The sequence below is a fragment of the Dama dama genome, chromosome 25 (genome assembly GCF_033118175.1).
Source record: "Dama dama isolate Ldn47 chromosome 25, ASM3311817v1, whole genome shotgun sequence".
Classification (NCBI taxonomy): Eukaryota; Metazoa; Chordata; class Mammalia; order Artiodactyla; family Cervidae; genus Dama; species Dama dama.
The window spans coordinates 31,290,310-31,315,932 of record NC_083705.1 but is presented as its reverse complement, the minus strand read 5'-3'; the positions used below and the strand labels follow the sequence as shown (position 1 = coordinate 31,315,932).

General features: G+C 36.5%; 1 protein-coding gene across 1 annotated transcript in view; it reads left to right on the top strand.

Moving 5' to 3' along the window:
- Positions 1–25,623, top strand: part of DDX4 (DEAD-box helicase 4) — an 81,406-nt gene that overhangs the window by 15,448 nt on the left and 40,335 nt on the right. The window contains exons 3-6 of the mRNA XM_061129456.1: positions 8,741–8,818; positions 11,662–11,739; positions 15,677–15,727; positions 19,172–19,231. Coding sequence (XP_060985439.1) covers positions 8,741–8,818; positions 11,662–11,739; positions 15,677–15,727; positions 19,172–19,231 — 267 coding nt within the window. The remainder of the gene's footprint in view (positions 1–8,740; positions 8,819–11,661; positions 11,740–15,676; positions 15,728–19,171; positions 19,232–25,623) is intronic.

Below are 25,623 nucleotides of genomic sequence, written 5' to 3'. Positions count from 1 at the left end.
TTGAGAGAATGTTTTGCCTTTCTTCTCTTTTAGGAGTTTTTAATGTGATTTTAAAAAGGGTTTTCATTAATTTTCCCTTTCTGATATTTCATTGTAAGTGTTAAAAAATGCAACAGATTTCTGTATGGTAATCTTGTATCCTGCTACCTTGCTGATTTTATCAGTTCTAGTAGTTTTTGTGTGGGGTTTTTAGGGTTTTCTGTATATATTATCATGCCATCTGCATATAATGACAGTATTACCTCTTCCTTTCCAGTTTGGACGTCTTTTATTTTTCTTATCTCATTGCTGTGGCTAGCACTTCCAATACTATATTGAATGGAAATGGTGAGAGTGGGCATATTGTTGCAGATTTTAGTAGGAAGGCTTTCAGCTTTTTGGTTTTGAGTACTATGTTGGCTGTGGGTTTGTCATAAATAGCTTTTATTAGGCTTAGGTATGTTCCTTCCATACCCACTTTGGTAAGAATTTTTATCATGAATGGGTGTTGAATTTTATCAAATGTTTTTCCTGCATCTGTTGAGATGATCATGTGGTTTTTGTCTTTTGTCAGTATGGTGTATATGTTGAACCATTCTTTTGACCCTGTGATGAATCCATCTTGATCATGGTGTATGACTTTTTATGTGTTGTTGGATTTGATTTGCTAATATTTCTTGAGAATTTTTGCATCTATATTCACCAGAGGTACTGGCCTATAATTTTCTTTTTTGGTTAATGTCTTTGCCTGGTATCAGGGTGATGGTGATGTCATAGAATCACTTTGGCCGTGTTCCTTCTCAGTCTTAAGGAACAGTTTGAGAAGGATTGGTTCATGTTTTCTTTGTGTGTTTGGTAGAATTTTCCATTTAAGCCATCCAGTTCTGGACATGTGTTTGTAGGGAACTTTTCTTTCTTTTTTTCTTTTAGTAATATTTTGGTCCCTATATTTTTTTAAATTTTAAATTTTTAATTGAAGGTTAATTGCTTTATAGAATTGTGTTCATTTCTGCCCAACATCAACATGAATCAGCCATAGGTATACATATGTCCCCTCCCTCGTGAGCCTCCCTCCCAGCTTCCACCCAGTCCCACCCCTCTGGGTTGTTACAGAGCCCCGGTTTGAGTTCCCTGAGTCATACAGCAAATTCCTGTTGACTGTCTATTTTACAGAATGGTGATGTAAGTTTCCATGTTACTCTCTCCATACATCCCACCCTCTCCTTCCTCACCATATCCACGTCCATAAATCTGTTCTCTGCGTCTGTGTCTCCATTGCTGCCCTGCACATAATTTCATCAGTGCCATCTTTATAGATTCCATATATATGCATTAATATAAAATATTTGTTTTTCTCTGTCTGACTTACTTCACTCTGTATGATAGGCTCTAGGTTCATCCACCTCATTAGAATTGGCTCAAATGCATTCCTTTTTATTGCAGGGAGTTTTTAAATTACAGTTTCTATTTTACTTCTAGAGATCAGTCTGTTCAGATTACCTATTTCTTCTTGCTTCAGTTATGGTAGGCTGCATGTTTCTAAAAACTTGTACATTTCTTCTGGGTTGTTTAATTTATTGGCATATAATTGTCCATAGTATTCTCTTATGGGTTTTTGTATTTCTGCAGTATTGGTTGGTATTTATCCCCTTTCATTTCTTGTTTTATTTCTGTCCTCTCTCTCTTTTTCTTGGTTAGCCTGGCCAAGATTGTGGATTTTGTTTGTCATTTCAAAAAACCATGTTTCGGTATTTTTGCTTTTTTTTCTATTTTTTAATCTCTATTTTAATTTATTTCCTCTTTGATCTTTATTAAATCCCTCTTCCTTCTGACTCTAGTTTTTGTTTGTTCTTCTGTTTCTAATTCTTTAGGTAATAGGTTAGGTTACTTGTTTGAGAGTTTTTCTTGTTTTTTGAGGAAGGCCTGTATCACTATAAACTTCCCTCAAAGGACTGCTTTTGCTACATCACATAGATTTTGTGTATGGTTATACTTTCATTGTCATTTGTCTCAAGGTATTTTTAAAATTTCCTCTTTGATCTCATTGATCCATTTTTTTTTAAGTAGCATGTTGTTTAGTCTCTGTATAATCACTTTTTCCCTTGTTTCTCTGTGATTGATTTCTAACTTCATGCCATTGTAGTCAGAAAAGATGCTTAAAATAATTTCTGTCCTCTAAAATTTGTTGAGGCTTGTTTTGTATCCTAGTATGAGTCTAACCTAGAGAATGATTTATGTGTAATTGAAAAGAATGTGTAGTATATGTTTTTTTGGGATGTAATGTGACTGGTTCCAAATCAGGAAAGGAATACGTCAAGGCTGTATATTGTCACCCTGCTTATTTAACTTATATGCAGAGTACATCATGTGAAATGCCAGGCTGGATGAAGCACAAGCTGGAATCAAGATTGCTGGGAGAAATATCAATAACTTCAGATATGCAGATGACACCACCCTTATGGCAGAAAGCGAAGAACTAAAGAGCCTCTTGATGAAAGTGAAAGAGGAGGGTGAAAAAGTGGGCTTAAAGCTCAACATTCAGAAAACTAAGATCATGGCATCTGGTCCCATCACTTCATGGGAAATAGATGGGAAAATAATGGAAACAGTGAGAGACATTAGTTTGGGGGGCTCCAAACTCACTGCTGATGGTGACTGAAGCCAAGAAATTAAAAGATGCTTGCTCCTTGGAAGAAAAGCTATGATCAACCTAAACAGCATATTAAAAAGCAGAGACATTACTTGGCCAACAAAGGTCCGTCTAGTCAAAGCTATGGTTTTTCCAGTAGTCATGTATGGATGTGAGAGTTGGACCATAAAGAAAGCTTAGCACTGAAGAATTGATGCTTTTAAACTGTGGTGTTGGAGAACTCTTGAGAGTCCCTTGGACTGCAAGGAGATCCAACCAGTCCATCCTAAAGGAAATCAGTCCTGAATATTAATTGGAAGGACTGATGCTGAAGTGGAAGCGCCAATACTTTGGCCACCTGACGCGAAGAACTGACTTTTTTGAAAAAACCCTGATGCTGGGAAAGATTGAAGGTCGGAGAAGAAGGGGATGACAGAGGATAAGATGGTTGGATGGCATCACCGACTTGATGAACATGCATTTGCGTAAGCTCCGAGAATTGGTGATGGATGGGGAAGCCTGGTGTGCTGCAGTCCATGGGTTCACAAAGAGTCTGAGCAACTGAACTGAATATTCGTCCTGAAAATATCAATTAAGTCTAACTGTTCTAATACGTCATTTAGGGTCTCTGTTGCCTTATTGATTTTCTGTCTGGAAGATTTGTCCACTGATTTCAGTGAGCTCTTAAAGTCTCCTCTGTTATTGTATTCCCATCCATTTCTCCCTTTAGGTCTGTTAGTATTTGTTTTCTATATTTCAGTTCAGTTCAGTTGCTGAGGCATGTCTGACTCTTTGCGACCCCATGGACTGTAGCACCCCAGGCTTCCCTGTCTATCACCAACTCCAGAGCTTACCCAAACTCATGTCCCTTGATCGGTGATGCCATCCAACCATCTCATCCTCTGTCGTCCCCTTCTCCTCCCATCTTCAATCTTTCCCACCATCAGGATCTTTTCAAATGTTAGTTCTTCACATCAGGTGGCCAAAGTATTGAGTTTCCGCTTCAGCATCAGTCCTTCCAGTGAATATTCAGGAATGATTTCCATTAGGATTAACTGGTTGGATCTCCTTGCAGTCCAAGGGACTCTCAAGAGTCTTCTCCAACACCATAGCTCAAAAGCGTTCCTTCTTCGGCACTCAGCTTTCTTTATAGCCCAACTCTCACATCCGTACATGACTGCTGGAAAAACCATAACTTTGACTAGATGGACTTTTGTTAGCAAAGTAATGTCTCTGCTTTTTAATATGCTGTCGAGGCTGGTCATGGCTTTTCTTCCAAGGAGTAAGCATCTTTTAATTTCATGGCTGCAGTCACCATCTGCCATGATTTTGGAGCCCCCCAAAATAAAGTCTCTTAGTGTTTCCATTATTTCCCCATCTATTTGCCATGAAGTGATGGGACTGGATGCAATGATCTTCATTTTCTGAATGCTGAATTTTAAGACCACTTTTTCACTCTCCTCTTTGACTCTCATCAAGAGGCTCTTTAGTTCTTCTTTGCCTCCTGCCATAAGTGTGATGTCATCTGCGTATCTGAGATTATTGATATTTCTCGTGGAAATCTTGATTCTAGCTTGTGATTCCTCCAGCCCAGCATTTCGCATGATGTACTCTGCATATAAGTTCAATAAGCAGGGTGACAGTATACAGCCTTGACGTACTCCTTTTCCTATTTGGAACCAGTCTTTTGTTCCATGTCCAGTTCTAACTGTTGCTTCCTGACCTGCATACAGATGTTTCAGGAGATAGGTCAGGTGGTTTGGTATTCCCATCTCATTAAGAATTTTCCATAGTCTGTTGAGATCTACACAGTCAACGGCTTTGGTGTAGTCAATAAAGCAGAAGTAGATGTTTTTCTGGAATACGTGATTTTTCAATGATCCAATGAATATTGGCAATTTGATCTTTGGTTCCTCTGCCTTTTCTAAATCCAGCTTGAACATCTGTAAGTTCACGGTTCATGTACTGTTGAAGCATGGCTTGGAGAATTTTGAAGGTTACTTTGCTAGCATGTGAGATGAGTGCAATTGTGGGGTAGTTTGAACATTCTTTGGCATTGCCTTTCTTTGGGATTGGAATGAAAACTGACCTCTTCCAGTCCTGTGGCCACTGGCTGAGTCTTCCAAATTTGCTGGCATGTTGAGTGCAGCACTTCCACAGCATCATCTTTTAGGATTTCAAATAGCTCAATTGGAATTCCATCTCCTCCACTAGCTTTGTTCGTAGTGATGCTCCCTAAGGCCCATTTGACTTCACATTCCAGGATGTCTGCCACTAGGTGAGTGATCACACCATCATGGTTATCTGGATCATGAAGATCTTTTTTGTATAGTTCTGTGTATTTGCCACCTCTTCTTAACATCTTCTTCTTCTGTTAGGTCCATACCATTTCTGTCCTTAATTGTGCCCATCTTTGCATGAAATGTTCCCTCAGTATCACTCATTTTCTTGAAGAGATCTCTAGTCTTTCCCATTCTATTGTTTTGTTCTTATTTCTTTGCACTGATCACTGAGGAAGGTTTTCTTATCTCTCTGTGCTATTCTTTGGAACTCTGCATTCACATGGGTATATCTTTCCTTTTCTCCTTTTCCTTCCACTTCACTTCTTTTCTCAGCTATTTGTAAGGCCTCCTAAAACAACCATTTTGCCTTTTTGCATTTCTTTTTTGGGGATGGTCTTGATCACTGCCCTCTGTACTATGTCACAAACCTCCATCCATAGTTCTTCAGGCACTCTATCAGATCTAATCTCTTGAATCTGTTTCTCACTTCCACTGTATAATCGTAAGGGATTTGATTTAGGTCATACCTGAAGGATCTAGTGATCTTCCCTGCTTTCTTCAGTTTCAGTCTGAATTTGGCAATAAGGAGTTTATGATCTGAGCCACAGTCAGCTCTCGGTCTTGTTTTTGCTGACTGTATAGAGTTCTCCATGTTTCTCTGCAAAGAATATGATATTTTTATATACCTATATGTTTTTATATTTATATATAAGTATTTATTTTAAATATTTTAATATAATTTTTAGTATAAAAATATATAAATATTTATATACATTTAGATGCTCCTATATTCAGTGCGTATGTGTCATTGAGGGTAATATCCTCTTCTTGTATTGATTCTTTTATCATTATATAGTGTCTTTCTTTGGCCTTTTTATGGCTTTTGTTTGGGAGTCTGTTTTTTTATATGAGTGTTGCATCCCCCACTTTATTGTCATTTTCATTTGCATGAAATACCTTTTTCCATCTCCTCACTTTCAGTCCTTTGTCCTGGAGTGGGTCATTGGTTTCTTAAAGAACTAGGTTTTGGCTTTATTGAGCCACTATTATATTTTTGTTTCCTATTATTTTTTGTTGTTAACATTTTTTCTTTAAAGATTTATTTACTTGTATTTATTTACGGCTGTACTGGCTCATAATTGCTCTGTACAGGCCTTCACTTGTGGTGAGTGGGGGCTACTCTCTAGTTGCAGTGCATGGGCTTCTCATTCCACTGGTTTCTCTTGTTGTAGACCATGGGCTCTATGTGCATGGGCTTCAGTAGTTGCAACTCATGGACTCTAGAACGCTGGTTCAGTAGTTGTGGCACACAGGCTTAGTTGTCCACCACATGTGGGATCTTCCTGAACTATAGATTGAACCTGTGTCTCCTGCATTGGTGGATTCTTTACCACTGAGTCACCAGGGAGGTTTTTTACCACCTTTACCACCAGGGAGGCCTGATTTATTTTGCTGTTTTTCTAATGTTCTTACTAGTTGAGATGGATGTTTACCTCATTAATTTTCAGTTCTTATTGTATAAAAATTTAATTTCTGATATATGTCATTTTATCATACAATTCTAAGTATTTCTAAAGTTCCATTGTAATTTTTTTCTTTGAACTGTTTTGTATAGAAGTGTTTTAAAAATATATTTCCAAATGTAAGAGAATTTTAAAATTGTATAATTGAGTTACTCTGTCATTGTCAGTGTATAATAGTGATTTGCTATTTTTATAGATTATACACCATACAAAGTTAGTGTAAAATATTGACTATATTCCTTGTGCTGTATATTACATCCCTGTAGCTAATTTATTTTATAGCTAGTAGTTTGTACCTCTTACCTCCCCTTCACCTATTTCATACCTCCCTCACCCTTCTCCCATTTGGCAAACCACTAGTTTGTTTTCTATATCTGTTCATCTTTTCTGTTTTTGTGTATTTGTTGACTTGTTTTATTTTTTGGATTCCACATATAAGCAAAAATATACAGTATTTGTCTTCTAGTAATTTTTAATTTGATTGCATTGCAATTAGAGAATTTTGTGTATGTGATTACTGATTTTGAAATTGTTGAATTTACATTTTGGCCTTCCATGTGGTCGGTTTTTATGAATATTCTATTGTTGAAGAAAGTCACCAGTTTAATGTTTTTAGTTCTGTGAGTGTTTACAGTGTTCTGTGGATGATTGTAATTTATCTCTTCTCCTTTGACTGTTTTTCTTGGCTGTTACAGACAGTGCTTATCAAAACATTTTTATGTGTATCTTTGTTACCATGTGAGTATATCCACAGGAAAAAGTATACTAGTATATTTTCAAAAAGTATTTTCCTTTAAAATTAGGATCAAGATGGATCTAGTTTATAGTTTCAATGTTGTATTTGATTCGTGCTTGTTTCCCTATGTCCTTGACTAGCCTTGGTATTAAAAAAATATTTATTGGGATATAGTTGCTTTACAATGTTGTGTTAGTTTCTATTGTACAGTAAAGTGAATCAGTTATATATATATTTCCACTCGTTTAGATTTCCTTCCATAGAGCAATGAATAAAGTTCCCTGTGCTATATGGTAGGATTTTCATTAGTTATCCATTTTACACATAGCATCAATAGTGTATATACGTGAATCACAATCTCCCTGTTCATCCTTCCCCCAACCCCCTGCCTCTTGGTATCCATATATTTGTTCTCTATGTTTGTGTCTCTGTTTCTGCTTTGCAAATAGGTTCATCTGTAGCATTTTTCTAGATTCCACATTTATGCATTAATATATGATATTTGTTTTTATGACTTTCTTCATTCTATATGACAGTCTCTAGGTATATCCATGTCTCTACAGGTGACCCAATTTAATTCCTTTTTATGGCCAAGTAATATTCCATTGTCTGTGTGTACCACATCTTCTTTATTCATTTCCTCTGTTGATGGAAATTTTGCTTGCTTCCCTGTGCTGGCTTTTGTAAATAGTGCTGCAGTGAACATTGGAGTGCATGTGTCATTTTGAATTACGTTTTTCTCTGGGTATATGCCCAGTGTTGGGATTGCTGGGTCATACGGTCCTTCTATTTGTAGTATGTTTTAGGAACCTCCATATTGTTCTCCATTGTGGCTGTATCAATTAACCTTCTCTCCAACAGTGTAAGAGGATCTCTTTTCTCCACACTGTCTCCAGCATTTGTTGTTTGTACACTTTTTGATGTTGGCCATCCTGACTTGTGTGGGGTGATAACTCATTGTAGTTTTGATTAGCATCTCTCTAATAATTAGTGATTTTGAGCATCTTTTCATGTGTTTGTTGGTCATCTGTATGTCTTCTTTGGAGAAATGTCTGGTCTTCTGGTGGTGGTTTAGTCACTAAGTCATGTCCGAGTCATGTCCAACTCTTGCAACCCCATGGGCTGTAGCCTGCCAGTCTCTTCTGTCCATGGTATTCTCCAGGCAAGAATATTGGAATAGCTTGCTATTTCTTTCTTCAGAGGATCTTCCCAACCCAGAGATCTAACGTGGGTCTTGTGCATTGCAGGTAGATTCTTTACTGACTTAGCTATGAGGAAAGCCCATTTAGGTCTTCTACTAGATTCATATTAGCAAACTGTTTTCCATTCAGTCATGGTTGGGAAAAGTTATATTCTTCTTTTGATTTTCAGTGTCCTTAATTATGAGTGAGAGTTAGTCAGCATTTTTTTCTTTTGGAGGACTACCTGTTGTTATTCATAGACCATTTTTCTACTAGGCTACTCATCTTTCTTACTGCTATGTAAAATTCCTCCTATGCTGTGTGGATGGCACATTTAGATGGTTTAAAGCTTACTTACCACCAGGATACTTTTTTGTTATTTTGACTTATTCAAATGTTATTTACTTTAGAAATGGGTGATGGATCGTCTCAAAGAGATCATTTCATGAGAAGTGGATTTGCCTCTGGGAGGAGTTTGGGAAACAGAGGTAAGTATCTTTGTTTAATCATCTGTTATAATAGGTGAATAGTGGAATGAATAGAGGCTTTTATGGCTGTTTAGTGCAAGGTTAAATCTGATATAACTTGGTGTACAGTAGACTTTGTTGGGATGATGAAATTTTTTTTAATACCAGTATTCTTTTCACTGTTTTACATTTTACGATAGTAGGAAATAGTTGAATTGATTAGATGGGTAGATTGGTTAAAGAGAGTTGCTTCCCAGAGCTGTTTCTTGATGTGTTGATGGTTATTGTTCCCATTGGCATGGGAGGAATGGGAGAAACTCCAGAGACTATAGAGTGTGAAGGACCTCTTTCTTAAGTTTTATGTTTCTCAAGAAAAGGCAGTATGTGAAACACTTCTGTTAGCTCACTAGTATTAAGAGGTTGTTTTCCCCAAATTGAAAATTTTTATTGTCACTTTCAGAACAACCAGCACTAGATTTGACAGATAATGACACGGCAAAATACTTTCCTCCATTCCATTTTTAGATTTGTTATTAAAATGCTGAAAATATTCTGCACTGTGTTTTATTACAGTGCAACAAAATACTATTAGAACCTCAAATGGTCATATGGATTTTTAAATAAATTTCTCTTATGGGGCCATAAGCTAGGGTTAATAGTTTTAAATACACATGACATTTACTCTTGAATTTATTAAATGTTAGTTTTTGAAAATTTTGGTATTTGTATATATTTTTATCCATTGGAAACTGAAAGTTGGTATATGGTATTTCATTTGCTACTTGGAAAACTTAATTTTTTAAGATACAGTTAACATAAGTGTGAATTTTATGTTTTGACATATTTCTTCTACTAATGAAATTTGTTGAAGATTCATATATATTTTTTTATTTTTAAGCCTGCGTATTAAGTAAGAGGCATTAATGTTTTGGACCATGTAGTTGTGCTTAGAGATTCAAGTGTGTATTTTGTTTGCTACTACTAAGAAGTAACAAATACCTTAATATGACACTCAGGGAACTACTTATTTGGATATATTTTAAAATCCTAATTTAGAATGATATTTTTTGATGCAGACTTCTAAACATTGTTGAATAGAGCCTTTTAAAATGAGAAAACCATCACTGAGATTTTACTATGAATTGTTAATTCAATATGTTGTAGATTTAAATACGTTAAATTTTTGATCAAAACTGTGAATATTGATACTTTAAAAAGTTTTCTTTGAAAAAAATCTGAAAAAGAATGAATATATGTATATGTAAACTGAATCACTTTGTATACCTGAAACTAACACAAAATTGTAAATTAGCTATACTCCGATAATATTTAAGAAAAAGTTATCTTTAATACTGCATATAATCCTGGAAATTTATAGAAGAGCCACACCTTTCCCAAATGATTCAGTTTAACATTCTAGTTTGTTTCAATCTTTTTTTTCTCACAACTTGGATATATCTAGTAACATGGTTTTAAAATTGACTTTTAATTACCTAAAATATATATTGATTCGCTTTTTATCTTCTGTGAAGTATGGCCTAAAAAGCCTTAACTTCCCGAATCACATGCTTTTTTAGAATCTGATAAAAATACTGATAGCATATACACAGTTTTGCATGTGGCATTAGGAGTTTCACAGATCTCTTAGCTCCTCTGTATTAGGATATTATAGATGTAGGGAAGACAATTTGTGAAAATCACAAGATTATGATAATTATCCCAATGATAGTTTAAAGTGGCTATTTATGATGTTTTGGGTGCTTAAGTTTATGTTTTAAATAACTGTGCTGCTTGACATAGAAACCCTGCCCTCAAAATTCTTAATTTAGTGGTAGAGAAGCACATGGAAAGAAATATTGCCTAAAAAGAGATACACATAGTATGCTGTGGGAATGTGATTGATGAATTGATTACAGTTGGAGGACTGAAGGAGGCCTTCACAGAAGAGGTGGGTTTGAATCAGGCTTTTGAAGAGTGAAAAGAATTTTGCTAGGAAAAATAGGAAAGCAAGGAATGTCATGCTGAAGGAATAGCATGTAGGAAATAGAAGATATTAGAAGTTAACAGTGTGGAGTATGGAAAGTTGTTTTATGAATTAAAATGTTGGGTGGTCAGAGTTGTATAGTGGAATATAAAACTAAGAAGGTTGATATGGGGAAATACTATGGAGGAGTGGGAGATAAAGGCAAGTGGTATTCTTAGCATTTTTTCATTATTATATAGCTCCTTCTTAATTCTAAGTTTAAAAAGTTGATTGAGAGTGATTTAAGTACTAGAAAAATGAATAGGGACTTCCCTGGTGGTCCAGTGACTTAAGACTCTTATGCTGCCAATACCAGGGGCCCTGGTTTGATCCTTGGTCAGGGAATTAGATCCCACATGCTGCAGCTAAAAGTTCTCATGATGCAGCTAAGACCTGGTGCAGCCAAATAAATAATAAATATTTTTTTTAATGAATAAATAATTATAGGACAAGAGTATAGAATTTTCATTAGCAGTGACTTTTACATAGAGGTATAATGTAAATGGCTGGATCTGTCAGGGTGAGGTTTCAATATATAGAAAATGAGAGTTGAATAGAGTTCAATTGTAGAATTGAATTTCTTGGTTAAAGTTCTCTAGTAAAATAGCAACTAGTTGAGAGCTGTATTTCAGCAGTAGTATATTTACGTTTTTACTTTGGTATAATGTAAGAATTTTTAAAAAAGAAGTTGCAGGTATATTTTAATTTCATAAGTCCCTGTAATACTCTCTCCTCATCCTTGGAAGTTCCCTTACCACACAGATTCATTTAATTCCTAGTTATTGATGACGCACTTGATTTTATATTTCAAAAAGTTTTAATTGTATCTGAACCTTTTCAGATCCTGGTGAGTCTAATAAAAGAGAGAATACATCCACAGTGGGTGGTTTTGGAGTTGGAAAGAGTTTTGGAAACAGAGGTAATCTGCTTATGATGTCTTTCAATTGAAACTTATGTGATACCTTATAGTCTTTGAGTTCTGTTTCCTTTTTTTTTTTTTTTTTAAACCTTTGAGCAAAATATTTATTGAAACTAGACTAAACAATCCCAGAGTTAGTTAGGATCCTAGAGGTCATTTGACCAGTCTCTCCACCTGATAGATGATTCCAGGAACAATTTCAGATTGTTTAAAGTCTTATAATAGCTGATTAACTTCTCTTCAGGATTCCATATTTGTCCTTCGGTTTAAGCTTGTTGACTCTGTGGTTGAAGTTTGCTATATCTGTAGAATTTTTTTTTTTTCCTTTTTGACCTACCAAGAACCAATGGAGATGTATAAAGACTTCTATATATATATTCATGTAATTCATCTTAATTTGTTTTTTGTATACTTGGAGGTTATGTTATTCACTTGGAATTGCTTCATCTTCCTGAGAATCTTTCCTTAATCCTTTGCCCTGATGGATTCCATGTCTAACAATTCTTATCTTAAAGTCTGTTTAAAACAAAAAACAAAAAAAAACTTACATAGGCCCATATCTAAAGCCCACAGTACATGAACAGAATATTATATAATTAGCACCACAAGGTCTGAAGTAGCATGCAGTAATCAAATACGTTGATATAATCATGATACAATGTGTGAATGTCCACACTGAGTAGGACATAAAAAATGTAATTTCCATCTTTGTTTTTACTTTTTACTGAAATATAGTTGATTTACAAGTTTTCCATCTTTGAAAATTTCATGGTCTTATATCTTAATTTGTTTCTCTTTTTTTTTTCCATTTATTTTTATTAGTTGGAGGCTAATTACTTTACAATATTGTAGTGGTTTTTGCCATACATTGACATGAATCAGCCATGGATTTACATGTATTCCCCATCCTGATCCCCCCTCCCACCTCCCTCTCCACCCGATCCCTCTGGGTCTTCCCAGTGCACCAGCCCCGAGCACTTGTCTCATGCATACAACCTGGGCTGGTAATCTGTTTCACCCTTGATAATATACACGTTTCGATGCTGTTCTCTCGAAACGTCCCACCCTCGCCTTCTCCCACAGAGTCCAAAGGTCTGTTCTGTACATCTGTATCTCTTTTTCTGTTTTGCATATAGGGTTATCGTTACCATCTTTCTAAATTCCATATATATGCATTAGTATACTGTATTGGTCTTTATCTTTCTGGCTTACTTCACTGTGTATAATGGGCTCCAGTTTCATCCATCTCATTAGAACTGATTCAAATGAATTCTTTTTAATGGCTGAGTAATATTCCATGGTGTATATGTACCACAGCTTTCTTATCCATTCGTCTGCTGATGGGCATCTAGGTTGCTTCCATGTCCTGGCTATTATAAACAGTGCTGCAGTGAACATTGGGGTGCACGTGTCTCTTTCAGATCTGGTTTCCTCGGTGTGTATGCCCAGAAGTGGGATTGCTGGGTCACATGGCAGTTCTATTCCCAGTTTTTTAAGAAATCTGCACACTGTTCTCCATAGCGGCTGTACTAGTTTGCATTCCCACCAACAGTGTAAGAGGTTCCCTTTTCTCCACACCCTCTCCAGCATTTATTGCTTGTAGACTTTTGGATAGCAGCCATCCCGACTGGCGTGTAATGGTACCTCACTGTGGTTTTGATTTGCATTTCTCTGATAATGAGTGATGTTGAGCATCTTTTCATGTGTTTGTTAGCCATCTATATGTCTTCTTTGGAGTTCTGGGAAAACTGGTCAACCACTTGTAAAAGAATGAAACTAGAACACTTTCTAACACCATACACAAAAATAAACTCAAAATGGATTAAAGATCTAAATGTAAGACCAGAAACTATAAAACTCCTAGAGGAGAACATAAGCAAAACACTCTCTGACATAAATCACAGCAGGATCCTCTATGACCCACCTCCCAGAATATTGGAAATAAAAGCAAAAATAAACAAATGGGACCTAATTAAACTTAAAAGCTTTTGCACAACAAAGGAAACTGTAAGCAAGGTGAAAAGACAGCCCTCAGATTGGGAGAAAATAACAGCAAACGAAGCAACAGACAAAGGATTAATCTCAAAAATATACAAGCAACTGCTGCAGCTCAATTCCAGAAAAATAAATGACCCAATCAAAAAATGGGCCAAAGAACTGTTTCCTTTTAACATACATAGGAAGTGTGTGCCTTTCCCAAGAGTTTATGGAGAACACAAGGGAGTGCTTTCACTTTCCTAATTATAGTTCAGAGCAACACTTTATGCTGCTTTGGATGTGTCTGCTATTCTATTTAGTTTTCTTGTTTTCCTTTTTAATAGCCATGCTACTTGTTGCAGCATCTCGTCAAACTGATTTACCCCACAGGTGAACCCCACGTCTTTTCTCCTGTACTCATGACTTCCTTGCCCTGCTCCTGCAGCAAGAGATCTATCTTTAACTTCCAGGGGTGAATCTGAGTTTCCATCTTTACTTGAACAAAGAACCAGTGGTGGTGGTTTAGTTGCTAAGTTGTGTCTGACTTTTGCGACCCTGTGGACTGTAGCCTGCCAGGCTCCTCTGTCCATGGGATCCTCCAGGCAAGAATACTGGAATGGGTTGCCATTTCCTTCTACAAAAGAACCAGTAGAAGTTTTGAATTTGCATTTTGTGTCTAAAAACATTTAAAAACTATAAAGTAGAATTTATGTAGAGTTTAAGATCAAAACCAATAGTACATAGATGGAAGACTTCGCAAGCATTTTGGAGACTCAGCATTTGACTTTTCTGGGAAAGGTGTATGGAGGGGAAGGGGCAATTGTAGAGGGCAGTAGAGTGTAATCCTTTTCTGAACCAGCTTCAAAAATTGCAAGTATTTAAATGAATAAAATAACCAAAAAATCTGTTTTGTTATATACACTCTTTTTGTAGGGACTGTCTTTATTTTGAAATTATACATCTGCTTAAGGAAAAAGTGTTATCCATTCATATATAGAGGCCATATGTGGCCTGATACTTACTTTTTAATATGCTAATTGTGTATTAAATGTCTCTGGAGTTTAATGCTGGGACATGAGATTTTGTTGAGCCTGAGATGTTAAATGACTTGATATGTAGACACTTTGCATATAAATTTAATGTCTCTCAAACAGTGATTGATTGGTCTCTGTACTATTGAAGCTATAATTTAATATATTTTATTATTTAAATTAGATCATGATTGAGAGATATTGCATATTGACATTTAATTTTAAGTTACATTATCTGAGTAACTTGTAGTTACTCAGGTACCTAAAAGATCATTTTATTAAAACTCATTTTTTTAAAATGTATGAAATATTACTGATGGATGCTTTTAAAGTGGATTTTAGAGCTACATCTATATGTTCCAGAGATACATAGATCTAGACACAAGGTTTTATTAAATGAGAAATTTGAAAGCAGAGTTTGGTGAAAGATTGTTTTTAAAATTTTATAAATAGAAGTTGGTAGGATTTCCTCGATACTGAGAAAGGAAAAATGATATGATATTGGATTGTAATTTAGTTGTCCTCCAGCAGATGAAAGTATAATTTATAAAATTCATAAAAATTTGATATTTTGAATAGAAAGTACATAGTGGTTATAGTGAGATACACACACACATATCCATGTTTCACTCATGTACATATGGAGGAATATGTAACATTTCAGATAATATAAGATTGGCTGGTATTTTAATCTTAATAAACTGACACAAGGCAGAAGTTGTCATACAATGCATATGCATTCTCATTCACTATTTATATATATAGTTGTATGCAATTTATACAGTTTTAAAGGGACATCATAACTAGCAATCCCTGTAAGGTGTTTCTCTTTCTTCTCTGTTTCTTCTGCAGAAGAAATTGGTTTTTGGTCATTTGATTTAGGTAGTTGTTTTCAGAAATTTACAAGTTTAATTTTATGTTTCGTGTAGGTTTTTCAAATAACAAGTTTGAAGAAGGTGATAGCTCTGGTTTCTGGAGAGGTAAGTTCACTGTTTTTCTTAGTCACTTAAGAATTTAGTGTCTAGAACACATGCTAAGGAGAAAATAAAATTATCTTAGTCTGTTCCAGCTCTAATTTATTTAAACACTGTTTTATAAAGCAGCTATCAGTCAGTTCAGTCGCTCAGTCGTGTCTGACTCTTTGCGACCCCATGAACTGCAGCACGCTGGGCTTTCCTGTCCATTACCAACTCCCAGAGCTTGCTCAAACTCATTGCCATCCAGTCGGTGATGCTATCCAACTGTCTCATCCTCTGTCGTCCCCTTCTCCTCCTGCCTTCAACCTTTCTCAGCGTCAGGGTCTTTTCTAGTGAGTCAATTCTTTGGCCTCAGGTGGCCAAAGTATTGGAGCTTCAGCTTCAGCATCAGTCCTTCCAATGAATATTCAGGACTGACTTCCTTTAGGATTGACTAGTTTGGTCTCCGTGCAGTCCAAGGGACTCTCAAGAGTCTTCTGCAATACCACAGCTTGAAAGCATCTCTGGCGCTCAGCTTTCTTTATGGTCCAACTCACATTCATACCTGACTAGTGGGAAAACCATAGCTTTGACTAGATGGACCTTTGTTGGCAAGGTGATACGTCTGCTTTTTAATGTGCTGTCTAGGTTGGTCATAGCTTTTCTTCCAAGGAGCAAGCGTCTTTTAATTTCATGGCTGCAGTCACCATGTGCAGTGATTTTGGAGCCCAAGAAAATAAAGTCAGCCACTGTTTCCATTGTTTCCCTATCTATTTGCCATGAAGTAATGGGACCAGATACCATGATCTTCGTTTTTTGAATATTGAGTTTTAAGCCAACTTTTTCACTCTCTTTCACTTTCATCAAGAGGCTCTTTAGTTCCTCTTGGCTTTCTGCCATAAGGGTGGTGTCATCTGCATATCTGATATTATTGATACTTCTCCCAGCTGCCTTGATTCCAGCTTGTGCATCCATGAATTCTCTTGGCCATAATACTGGAGTGGTTAGCCGTTCCCTTCTCCAGAGGATCTTCCCAACCCAGGTCTCCCACATTGCAGGCGAATTCTTTACCAGTTGAGCCACCATGGAAGCCCCAAAGCAGTATCAGTTCAGTCGCTCAGTTGGTCTGACTCTTTGTGACCAAAGTAGTATAGGCAGAGCCTTAACCAAGAATTCAGCCTTCCTAATCTGGGCTTTTGTCATCTATCTTAACTAATCTATGAAGTACAACTTTTGAATGCTGTGTTACCTTAAGAAAAAAAGGATAGTAGAGCAAGTCAGGAAGCAAAATTTCACTTTCATACATAAATACAATTTGGGGCATGTAGGTCCTTATTCAGACTCAAATAAGTATTTCCAGTGGAAAAGGATTCATGAGATTGGATCATTGCTGAAATCAAAGACATTTATGTAAAGGTACTGACACTCTGGTTTGGAGGAATACAGAAAATGGTGAGAACAGAGTATTGCTAGCAGAAGATAGACTTAAATAATTAATAATACTTTCCCAAGAGAACCTGATTGAGGAGTTTTGAGTGAGGCCCTGGATCCTGTATTTAAAAGCCTCCGTGATGACTCTGATGCCTCTTTCATTTGGTAACCACTGATCTATGGAGTCTTTATAACTTAAAAAGCAGGTTTTGCTATCATGATAGAAGCTTTTTTCCTCTGCACACAAATATATAGTGTATTTTGTGGTTATTTTTCCTGTATCTTCTGTCCCTTAGCTGGTACAGTATAGCAATAAGGAGCTCAGATTTTGGAATCAGACACCCAGGGTTTGAGACCCAGATCCTTCTCTTCCTGTCAATTGTATTATCTTAAAAAAACATGTTTAACTTTGTATTTCTTTTTCTCTGTTTATAATTGAGGATAATACCCACCTCCTAAGGTTTTTGTGAAGATTTAAAAAGTTAAAGTAGAATTCATTTAGAAGAGTGACAGATACTAAGTTTTATGTGTTATTATTACATTATTTTTCTATAATTAATAGATTATAACTAATCTTGGGATCATTATCTCATTTTTGTTTGTGCTTAGCTTTATTTTTAACTGTATCTACAGAGATAATTTCTTTTTAAATAACTTTTTATTTTGAAATCGTTTGACTCAAGAAGTTTCAGAAATAGTACAGATTTCCTTCAGCTTGCCTTTAATGTAATTGTACTCCTCACCCAACTTCTCCTAATGTCATTAGCCTACTTTAATTCCCAATGTGGTCAAAATAACTGTAAGTTTGTTTTAGGAGAACGGCTGGCCAAAGTTTATGTGAGGTGTCTTTCTCCTTGTCAGGTCCCAAATTAATTCATAGGTTTTCTTTCATATATGACAATAAATGTTAGCTACCATCATCATTATTCCAGATGGTGATGAATTATTATATCATCAAATAATAATTCCATTATTCTAGGTTATTCTAAGAATCTTTCCAGAATTCTTTCTTTCCTCTTCAACTCCCTTGTATGAAAACTTGCTTCTGAGAAGGTTGTCTTGATGTTAAATGACTCTTCAGGAGTATTGTCAGTTGTTGATGTCATCTCAAATAGGAGCCTGCAACAAGAGCTGTGGGTCATTGTTTATTATAAATCAATATTAATTGAGTAGATTAGTACTTTTGTACATAAACAACTGATAACTTTTAATCTGGTTAGCCACATGTGTCATCACTGGGATCTAAAGTTCCCCGGTACTAAATGTCAGTGATATGTACAAACATTCCTTGAAACCATCTTGGTATTTTCCAAATATGGCTTTATTGGAATCTTCTAGAAAGCTTTAAGTTATTACTGAAAGTTATATCAATAATGTATAATTTTTTAATTTAGAAAAACTATTCATTCCTTGATGTCACTCTGCACATTCAAAATAAATATCTCTAGGGTGGGTTCTGATAATTTATTTTTAACCAACTTTCCTGGTAATTTTTACTCATACTACTATGTAGAAACTGGTAATGTTACTTAATAATGTCACTAAGAACAGAAAGCCAGGATATCCCCAAATACTTCCCTTAGGATGGATGGGGGAAACTTTGCATATATTAAAAAAACACTAATGTCTCAGGTTTATTAAGAAAGGCAATTTACAGAAGTAATGATGACATTATAAATATAATAGTTATGCATTTCTGAGATTCGATTGACTACTCAACTGTTCAGATATTTCTGAAACTGTTTCATGACATTTATGAAATTCATATTTTTTGGCTGTGCTTAGAACATGGCAGATACATGCTTAACATTTAGTATTTAGGTATATTAGGTGATTTTTAAAAAGAACTGACTGAATAATGTTTGTATTTTGTTGTTAGTTATTTTAAAATTTAAAATTTTGTTCATATGTTAACTTATGAATATCTTTATTTTTTCTTGGTTATTTCTCTTGTGACAGTACTATTTAGATACTACAATAATATAAATACTGTAGTAATTATTTAGATGCTATTCACATGTTAAATTTTTATTCAAGAGTCTAGTAATGACTGTGAAGATAATCAAACACGGAACAGAGGGTTTTCCAAGAGAGGCGGTAAGGACCATGTTTTGGAACAACTTGTACTTAAGACAGAAGTTAAACTGAAAAATTGATTTTGGAAGAGCTGAAAGAAAAATTCTGGTGGTGAAAACCTTTCAAGAAAAATACTTTGGCATATCCTTTATGCTGTTAATATTTGAGTTAATATTCAGTAGGTGTCTCTCCTGTCACTGGATTTGTCTTTTCCTAAGACCTCTAGAGTGTTCTATGAAGTACAAAAGGTGGGACTGTGTGAATCTTGGTCAGTCATGGTATAGATAAACTGGGATGTCTTTGTCTCTGAGTAGGAACATTGGAGATATGGGGGAATGGAGAAATTGTAGATTAATTACCATACTTGCTAATCCTGCCTCTACTTGAGGTGAAATGGTATAAAAATTATCATGCTCAGTTCTGGATTATCGATAGGCAGACATGTTAAAATAGCAACAATACCCACGAAAAACCACAGTGAACTTATAAAATTGCTATAAGTGTGCAAACATGATAGAACTTTAGTTCTATCACTAGATACATCATCGTTTTTGCTGCAACTTGGGGATATCCTTTTCCCTTGCCTACTAGATGATTGGCTCATTGAATAGATCATTGAATAGCAGGCCTTCCTAGTGAAGCTGAGACTTGCTGTGGATTTCAGTGTAGCCTTGGTTGAGTTGTGAGGGGGGTAGGAATTTGGTGGTGAAGGAGGGATGGCTTATTTATCTCATAAGTTGAGTCTTTAATGGCAATTGCAGGGGGTCCTGCAATGATGGGGCAGACGACATTCAGCTAAGAAAGACTCCTCTTAACATTGCTCTCCTTCCCCCTTTAGCAAGCAGTTTTGACACTAATGTTCCTAAAACATAGCTCTTATTTAAAATTTTTGATTTTCTGCAGAACAGTGACTATCTTACTATTTAGTTTTCTTTAAATCATTTTAATTCATATTTAAGTGAAGCAGTGAAAAGCCAGTTGTAGCTCTTTGTGCTTGATCCTGGCTTGTTGACTAGTAGGGTGTCCCTGATTGGCATTTTCTTTAGATGTATACATTTGAAGGTAGAAAATTTGTGTGTGACACAGTGGTCACTCAGTAAATACAGAGGTGTGTGTAAATAGAACTGTATCTAAGTTTATGTTGAAGTATGATGTCATACAGGAACAGGTAGGTGCATATGTCATAAATGTGTACAGCTCAGTGATTTTTCAGTAACTGAAAACACCTAGGTTCTGTGTTTTCTCAAGCACCCAGATCAGGAGTAGAAATTACTAGGTCCTCAAAAACCCCTTTCATGCTATTTTTAGTCATTAGCACTGCCCTTCTGGTTAATCTCTATTCCGACTTCTAGCAGCATAAATCTTTAAAAATTTTGTACTTAATATAAATGGAATCACATAGTATGTAATCTTTTTGTGTCTATCTTCCTCTTAATGTAGTTGTGAGATTGTCTTATTGTTGGTTGCAGTTGAAGATCATTATTGCTGTATAGTGTTCTTTTGTTCTCCTGTTCTGCTAATGATGGGTACTTGGAGTTTGTAAATATGAACAGTTTTGGACTGTTCTGAAACTGCTCCTCTGAACATTCAAGTACATTTCTTTTGGTGACACTTGTTAGTGTTGGTCTTTTTGACTATAGTCATTCTAATGGATATAAAGTGGTATCTCATGATTTTTTATGATTGACATATAGTTGATGTATAATATTATGTAAATTACAGGTATCAAAACATAGTGATTCATACCTTTTAAAGGTTATACTCCATTTATAGTTATTATGAAACGTTGGCTGTATCCCCTGTGTTGCACAACATATCCTTGTATCATTGTGATTTTGATTTGCATTTCCTGATGACTGTGATGTTAAGCAGCTCCCCTTTGCCTATTTAAAAAAAAATCAGGGTTATTTATCTTTTTGTTTTAAGAATTCTTTATATATTCTTGATACAAGGGCTAACAGAAACATGATTTGTAAGTATTTTCTCCCTTTCTGTGGTTGTTTTTTTAAACTGTCTCGATGGTATCCTTTGAAGCACAAAAGTTTTAAATTTTGATGTAAGCCAGTTTTTTTGTTTTTGCTGCTTGTTCTCTTGATATCATCTAGAAAACCCTTGCCTGTTCATAGGTCATGCAGGTTTTCACTTGTTTCCTTCTAAGAATTTTATAGTTTTCACTCTGCTCTTACATTTAAGGTCTTTGAGTTCATTTTTTTATATGGTGTGGAATAGGGGTCCAACTTAATTCTTTGGCGTGTGACTAACCAGTTGTCCCAGCACCATTTGTTCATGTTTTATATTGACATGTATAGGTCTGGAGCTCTTGAAATATATCCAACTTGCAGTTTATTAAGCTTCCTAGATGTTTGTTGCTTCAGTTGTGTCTGACTCTTTGCGACCTTATGGACTGTAGCCCGCCATTCTCCTTTATCCATGGGAATTTTCCCAGCAAGAATACTGGAGTGGGTTGCCATGCTCTCCTCTAGGGAATCTTCCAGACCCAGGGATGGAACCTGCGTCTCTTGGTTCTTTATTGCTGAGCCACCACCACCAGGGAAGCCCTCTTTGATGGGTAGATTAATATTTTTCATTAAATTTCAAAATTTTTCTGTTTTTATTATGGTAAAATAACTTAGCATAAAATTTGTCATTTCAGCTATATATGTAGAATGCAGTGGCATTGAATATTTTTGCAGTGTTGTTCTGTTATCACCCCTGTCTATTTCTAAAACTTCTTCATCACACAAGCAGAGCTTATATCCATTTAGCAGTAACTCCCCATACCTCTTCCTCTCAGTCTTGCTCTTTTGTGTTTGACTTAAGTCACTTAGTCTCAACATTTTCAGTGTTACGTTGTTGCATGTATCAGAACTTCATTCCTTTTTATGGCATACTATTCCATTGTGGGCTTCCCTGGTGGCTGGCTCAGTGGTAAAGAACCCTCCTGCTAATGCAGGAGATGCAGGTTGGATCCCTGGGTCAGAAAGATCTCCTGGAGGAGGAAATGGCAACCCCCTCTGGTATTCTTGCCTTGGTAATCCCATGAATAGGGGAGCCTGGTGGGCTACAGGCCATGGGGTTGCAGAAGAGTCAGACATGATTTAGTGACTTAACAGTAGCAACAGTACTATTGCATTGTATGTGTACTTTAAAAAAAAAAACAAAGAAACAGACAAAGGATTAATCTCAAAAATATACAAGCAACTCCTGCAGCTCAATTCCAGAAAAATAAATGACCCAATCAAAAAATGGGCCAAAGAACTAAACAGACATTTCTCCAAAGAAGACATACAGGTGGCTAACAAACACATGAAAAGATGCTCACCATCACTCATCAGAGAAATGCAAATCAAAACCACAGTGAGGTACCATTACATGCCAGTCAGAATGGCTGCTATCCAAAAGTCTACAAGCAATAAACGCTGGAGAGGGTGTGGAGAAAAGGGAACCCTCTTACACTGTTGGTGGGAATGCAAGCTAGTACAGCCACTTGGAGAACAGTGTGTACATTCCTTAAAAAACTGGGAATAGAACTGCCATGTGACCCAGCAATCCCACTTCTGGGCATACACACCGAGGAAACCAGATCTGAAAGAGACACGTGCACCCCAATGTTCACTGCAGCACTGTTTATAATAGCCAGGACATGGAAGCAACCTTAGATGCCCATCAGCAGACGAATGGATAAGAAAGCTGTGGTACATATACACCATGGAATATTACTCAGCCATTAAAAAGAATTCATTTGAATCAGTTCTAATGAGATGGATGAAACTGGAGCCCATTATACACAGTGAAGTAAGCCAGAAAGATAAAGACCAATACAGTATACTAATGCATATATATGGAATTTAGAAAGATGGTAACGATAACCCTGTATGCAAGACAGAAAAAGAGACACAGATGTACAGAACAGACCTTTGGACTCTGTGGGAGAAGGTGAGGGTGGGATGTTTCGAGAGAACAGCATCGAGACATGTATATTATCAAGGGTGAAACAGATCACCAGCCCAGGTTGGATGCATGAGACAAGTGCTCGGGGCTGGTGCACTGGGAAGACCCAGAGGGATCGGGTGGAGAGGGAGGTGGGAGGGGGGATCAGGATGGGGAATACATGTAAATCCATGGCTGATTCATGTCAATGTATGGCAAAAACCACTACAATATTGTAAAGTAATTGGCCTCCAACTAATAAAAATAAATGGAAAAAAAAATCCTCCAAGCTAGGTTTCAACAGTACATGAACCAAGAACCTCCAGATGTTCAAGCTGGATTTAGAAAAGGCAGGGGAACCAGAGGTCAAATTGCCAACAACTGTTAGATCACAGAAAAAGCAAAAGAATTTCAGGAAAAACATCTACTTCTGCATCACTGATTACACCGAAGCCTTTGACTGTGTGGATCATAGCAAACTGTGTAAAATTCTTAAAAGAGATGTGAATACCAGACCATCTTACCTGCCTCCTGAGAAACCTATATGCTGGTCAAGAAGCAACAGTTAGAACTGGACAAGGAACAACGGACTGGTTCAAAATTGAAAAAGGAGTGCATCAGGATGTATACCTTTACCCTGCTTATTTAACTAATAGGCAGAGTACATCACGCAAAATGCCATGTTGGTCGACTCATATGCTGGAATCAAGATTGCCGGGAGAAATATCAATAACCTCAGATATGCAGATGACACCACCCTTATGGCAGAAAGCGAAGAGGAACTAAAGAGCCTCTTGATAAAAGTGAAAAAAGGAGAGTAAAAGAGCTGCCTTAAAGTTCAACATACAGAAAACGAAAATCATGGCACCTGGTCCCATAAGTTCATGACAAATAGATGGGGAAACAATGGAAACAGTGAGAGACTTTATTTTTTGGGGTTCTAGAATCACCACAGATGGTGACTGCCATCTATGAAATTAAAAGATGCTTGCTCCTTGGGTAAAAAGCTATGAGCAACCTAGACAGTGTATTAAAAAGCAGACACATCACTTTTTTAAAAGAGGCTGATTCTCAGTAAGAGCTCTGATTTTTGTGGCATATTTTAACTTACACCAGTCAATTCCCCGACAACTCCTCTTCTAAACACATACCCCAAAAATGCAAAAACAGTGACTCAAACAGGTAATTGTTTATGAATATTCAAACAAGCATTATACACAACAGACAAAAGTAGTTAGAAACCCAAGGGTACATCAACTTTTGAATGGATTTTTATTTTTATTTTTTATGCTTTTTTTCATTTATTTTTATTAGTTGGAGGCTAATTACTTTACAATATTGTAGTAGTTTTTGCCATATATTGACATGAATCAGCCATGGATTTACATGTGTTTCCCATCCTGAATCCCCCTCCCGCCTCCCTCCCCGTCCCATCCCTCTGGGTCTTCCCAGTGCACCAGCCCCGAGCACTTGTCTCATGCATACAACCTGGGCTGGTGATCTGTTTCACCCTTGATAATATACATGTTTTGATGCTGTTCTCTCGAAACATCCCACCCTCGCCTTCTCCCACAGAGTCCAAAGGTCTGTTCTGTACATCTGTGTCTCTTTTTCTGTCTTGCATACAGGGTTATCGTTACCATCTTTCTAAATTCCATATATATGCATTAGTATACTGTATTGGTCTTTATCTTTCTGGCTTACTTCACTGTGTATAATGGGCTCCAGTTTCATCCATCTCATTAGAACTGATTCAAATGAATTCTTTTTAATGGCTGAGTAATATTCCATGGTGTATATGTACCACAGCTTCCTTATCCATTCGTCTGCTGATGGGCATCTAAGGTTGCTTCCATGTCCTGGCTATTATAAACAGTGCTGCGGTGAACATTGGGGTACACGTGTCTCTTTCAGATCTGGTTTCCTCGGTGTGTATGCCCAGAAGTGGGATTGCTGGGTCACATGGCAGTTCTATTCCCAGTTTTTTAAGGAATGTACACACTGTTCTCCACAGTGGCTGTACTAGCTTGCATTCCCACCAACAGTGTAAGAGGGTTCCCTTTTCTCCACACCCTCTCCAGCGTTTATTGCTTGTAGACTTTTGGATAGCAGCCATTCTGACTGGCATGTAATGGTACCTCATTGTGGTTTTGATTTGCATTTCTCTGATAATGAGTGATGGTGAGCATCTTTTCATGTGTTTGTTAGCCACCTGTATGTCTTCTTTGGAGAAATGTCTGTTTAGTTCTTTGGCCCATTTTTTGATTGGGTCATTTATTTTTCTGGAATTGAGCTGCAGGAGTTGCTTGTAGATTTTTGAGATTAATCCTTTGTCTGTTGCTTCGTTTGCTGTTATTTTCTCCCAGTCTGAGGGCTGTCTTTTCACCTTGCTTACAGTCCTTTGTTGTGCAAAAGCTTTTAAGTTTAATTAGGTCCCATTTGTTTAGTTTTGCTTTTACTTCCAGTATTCTGGGAGGTGGGTC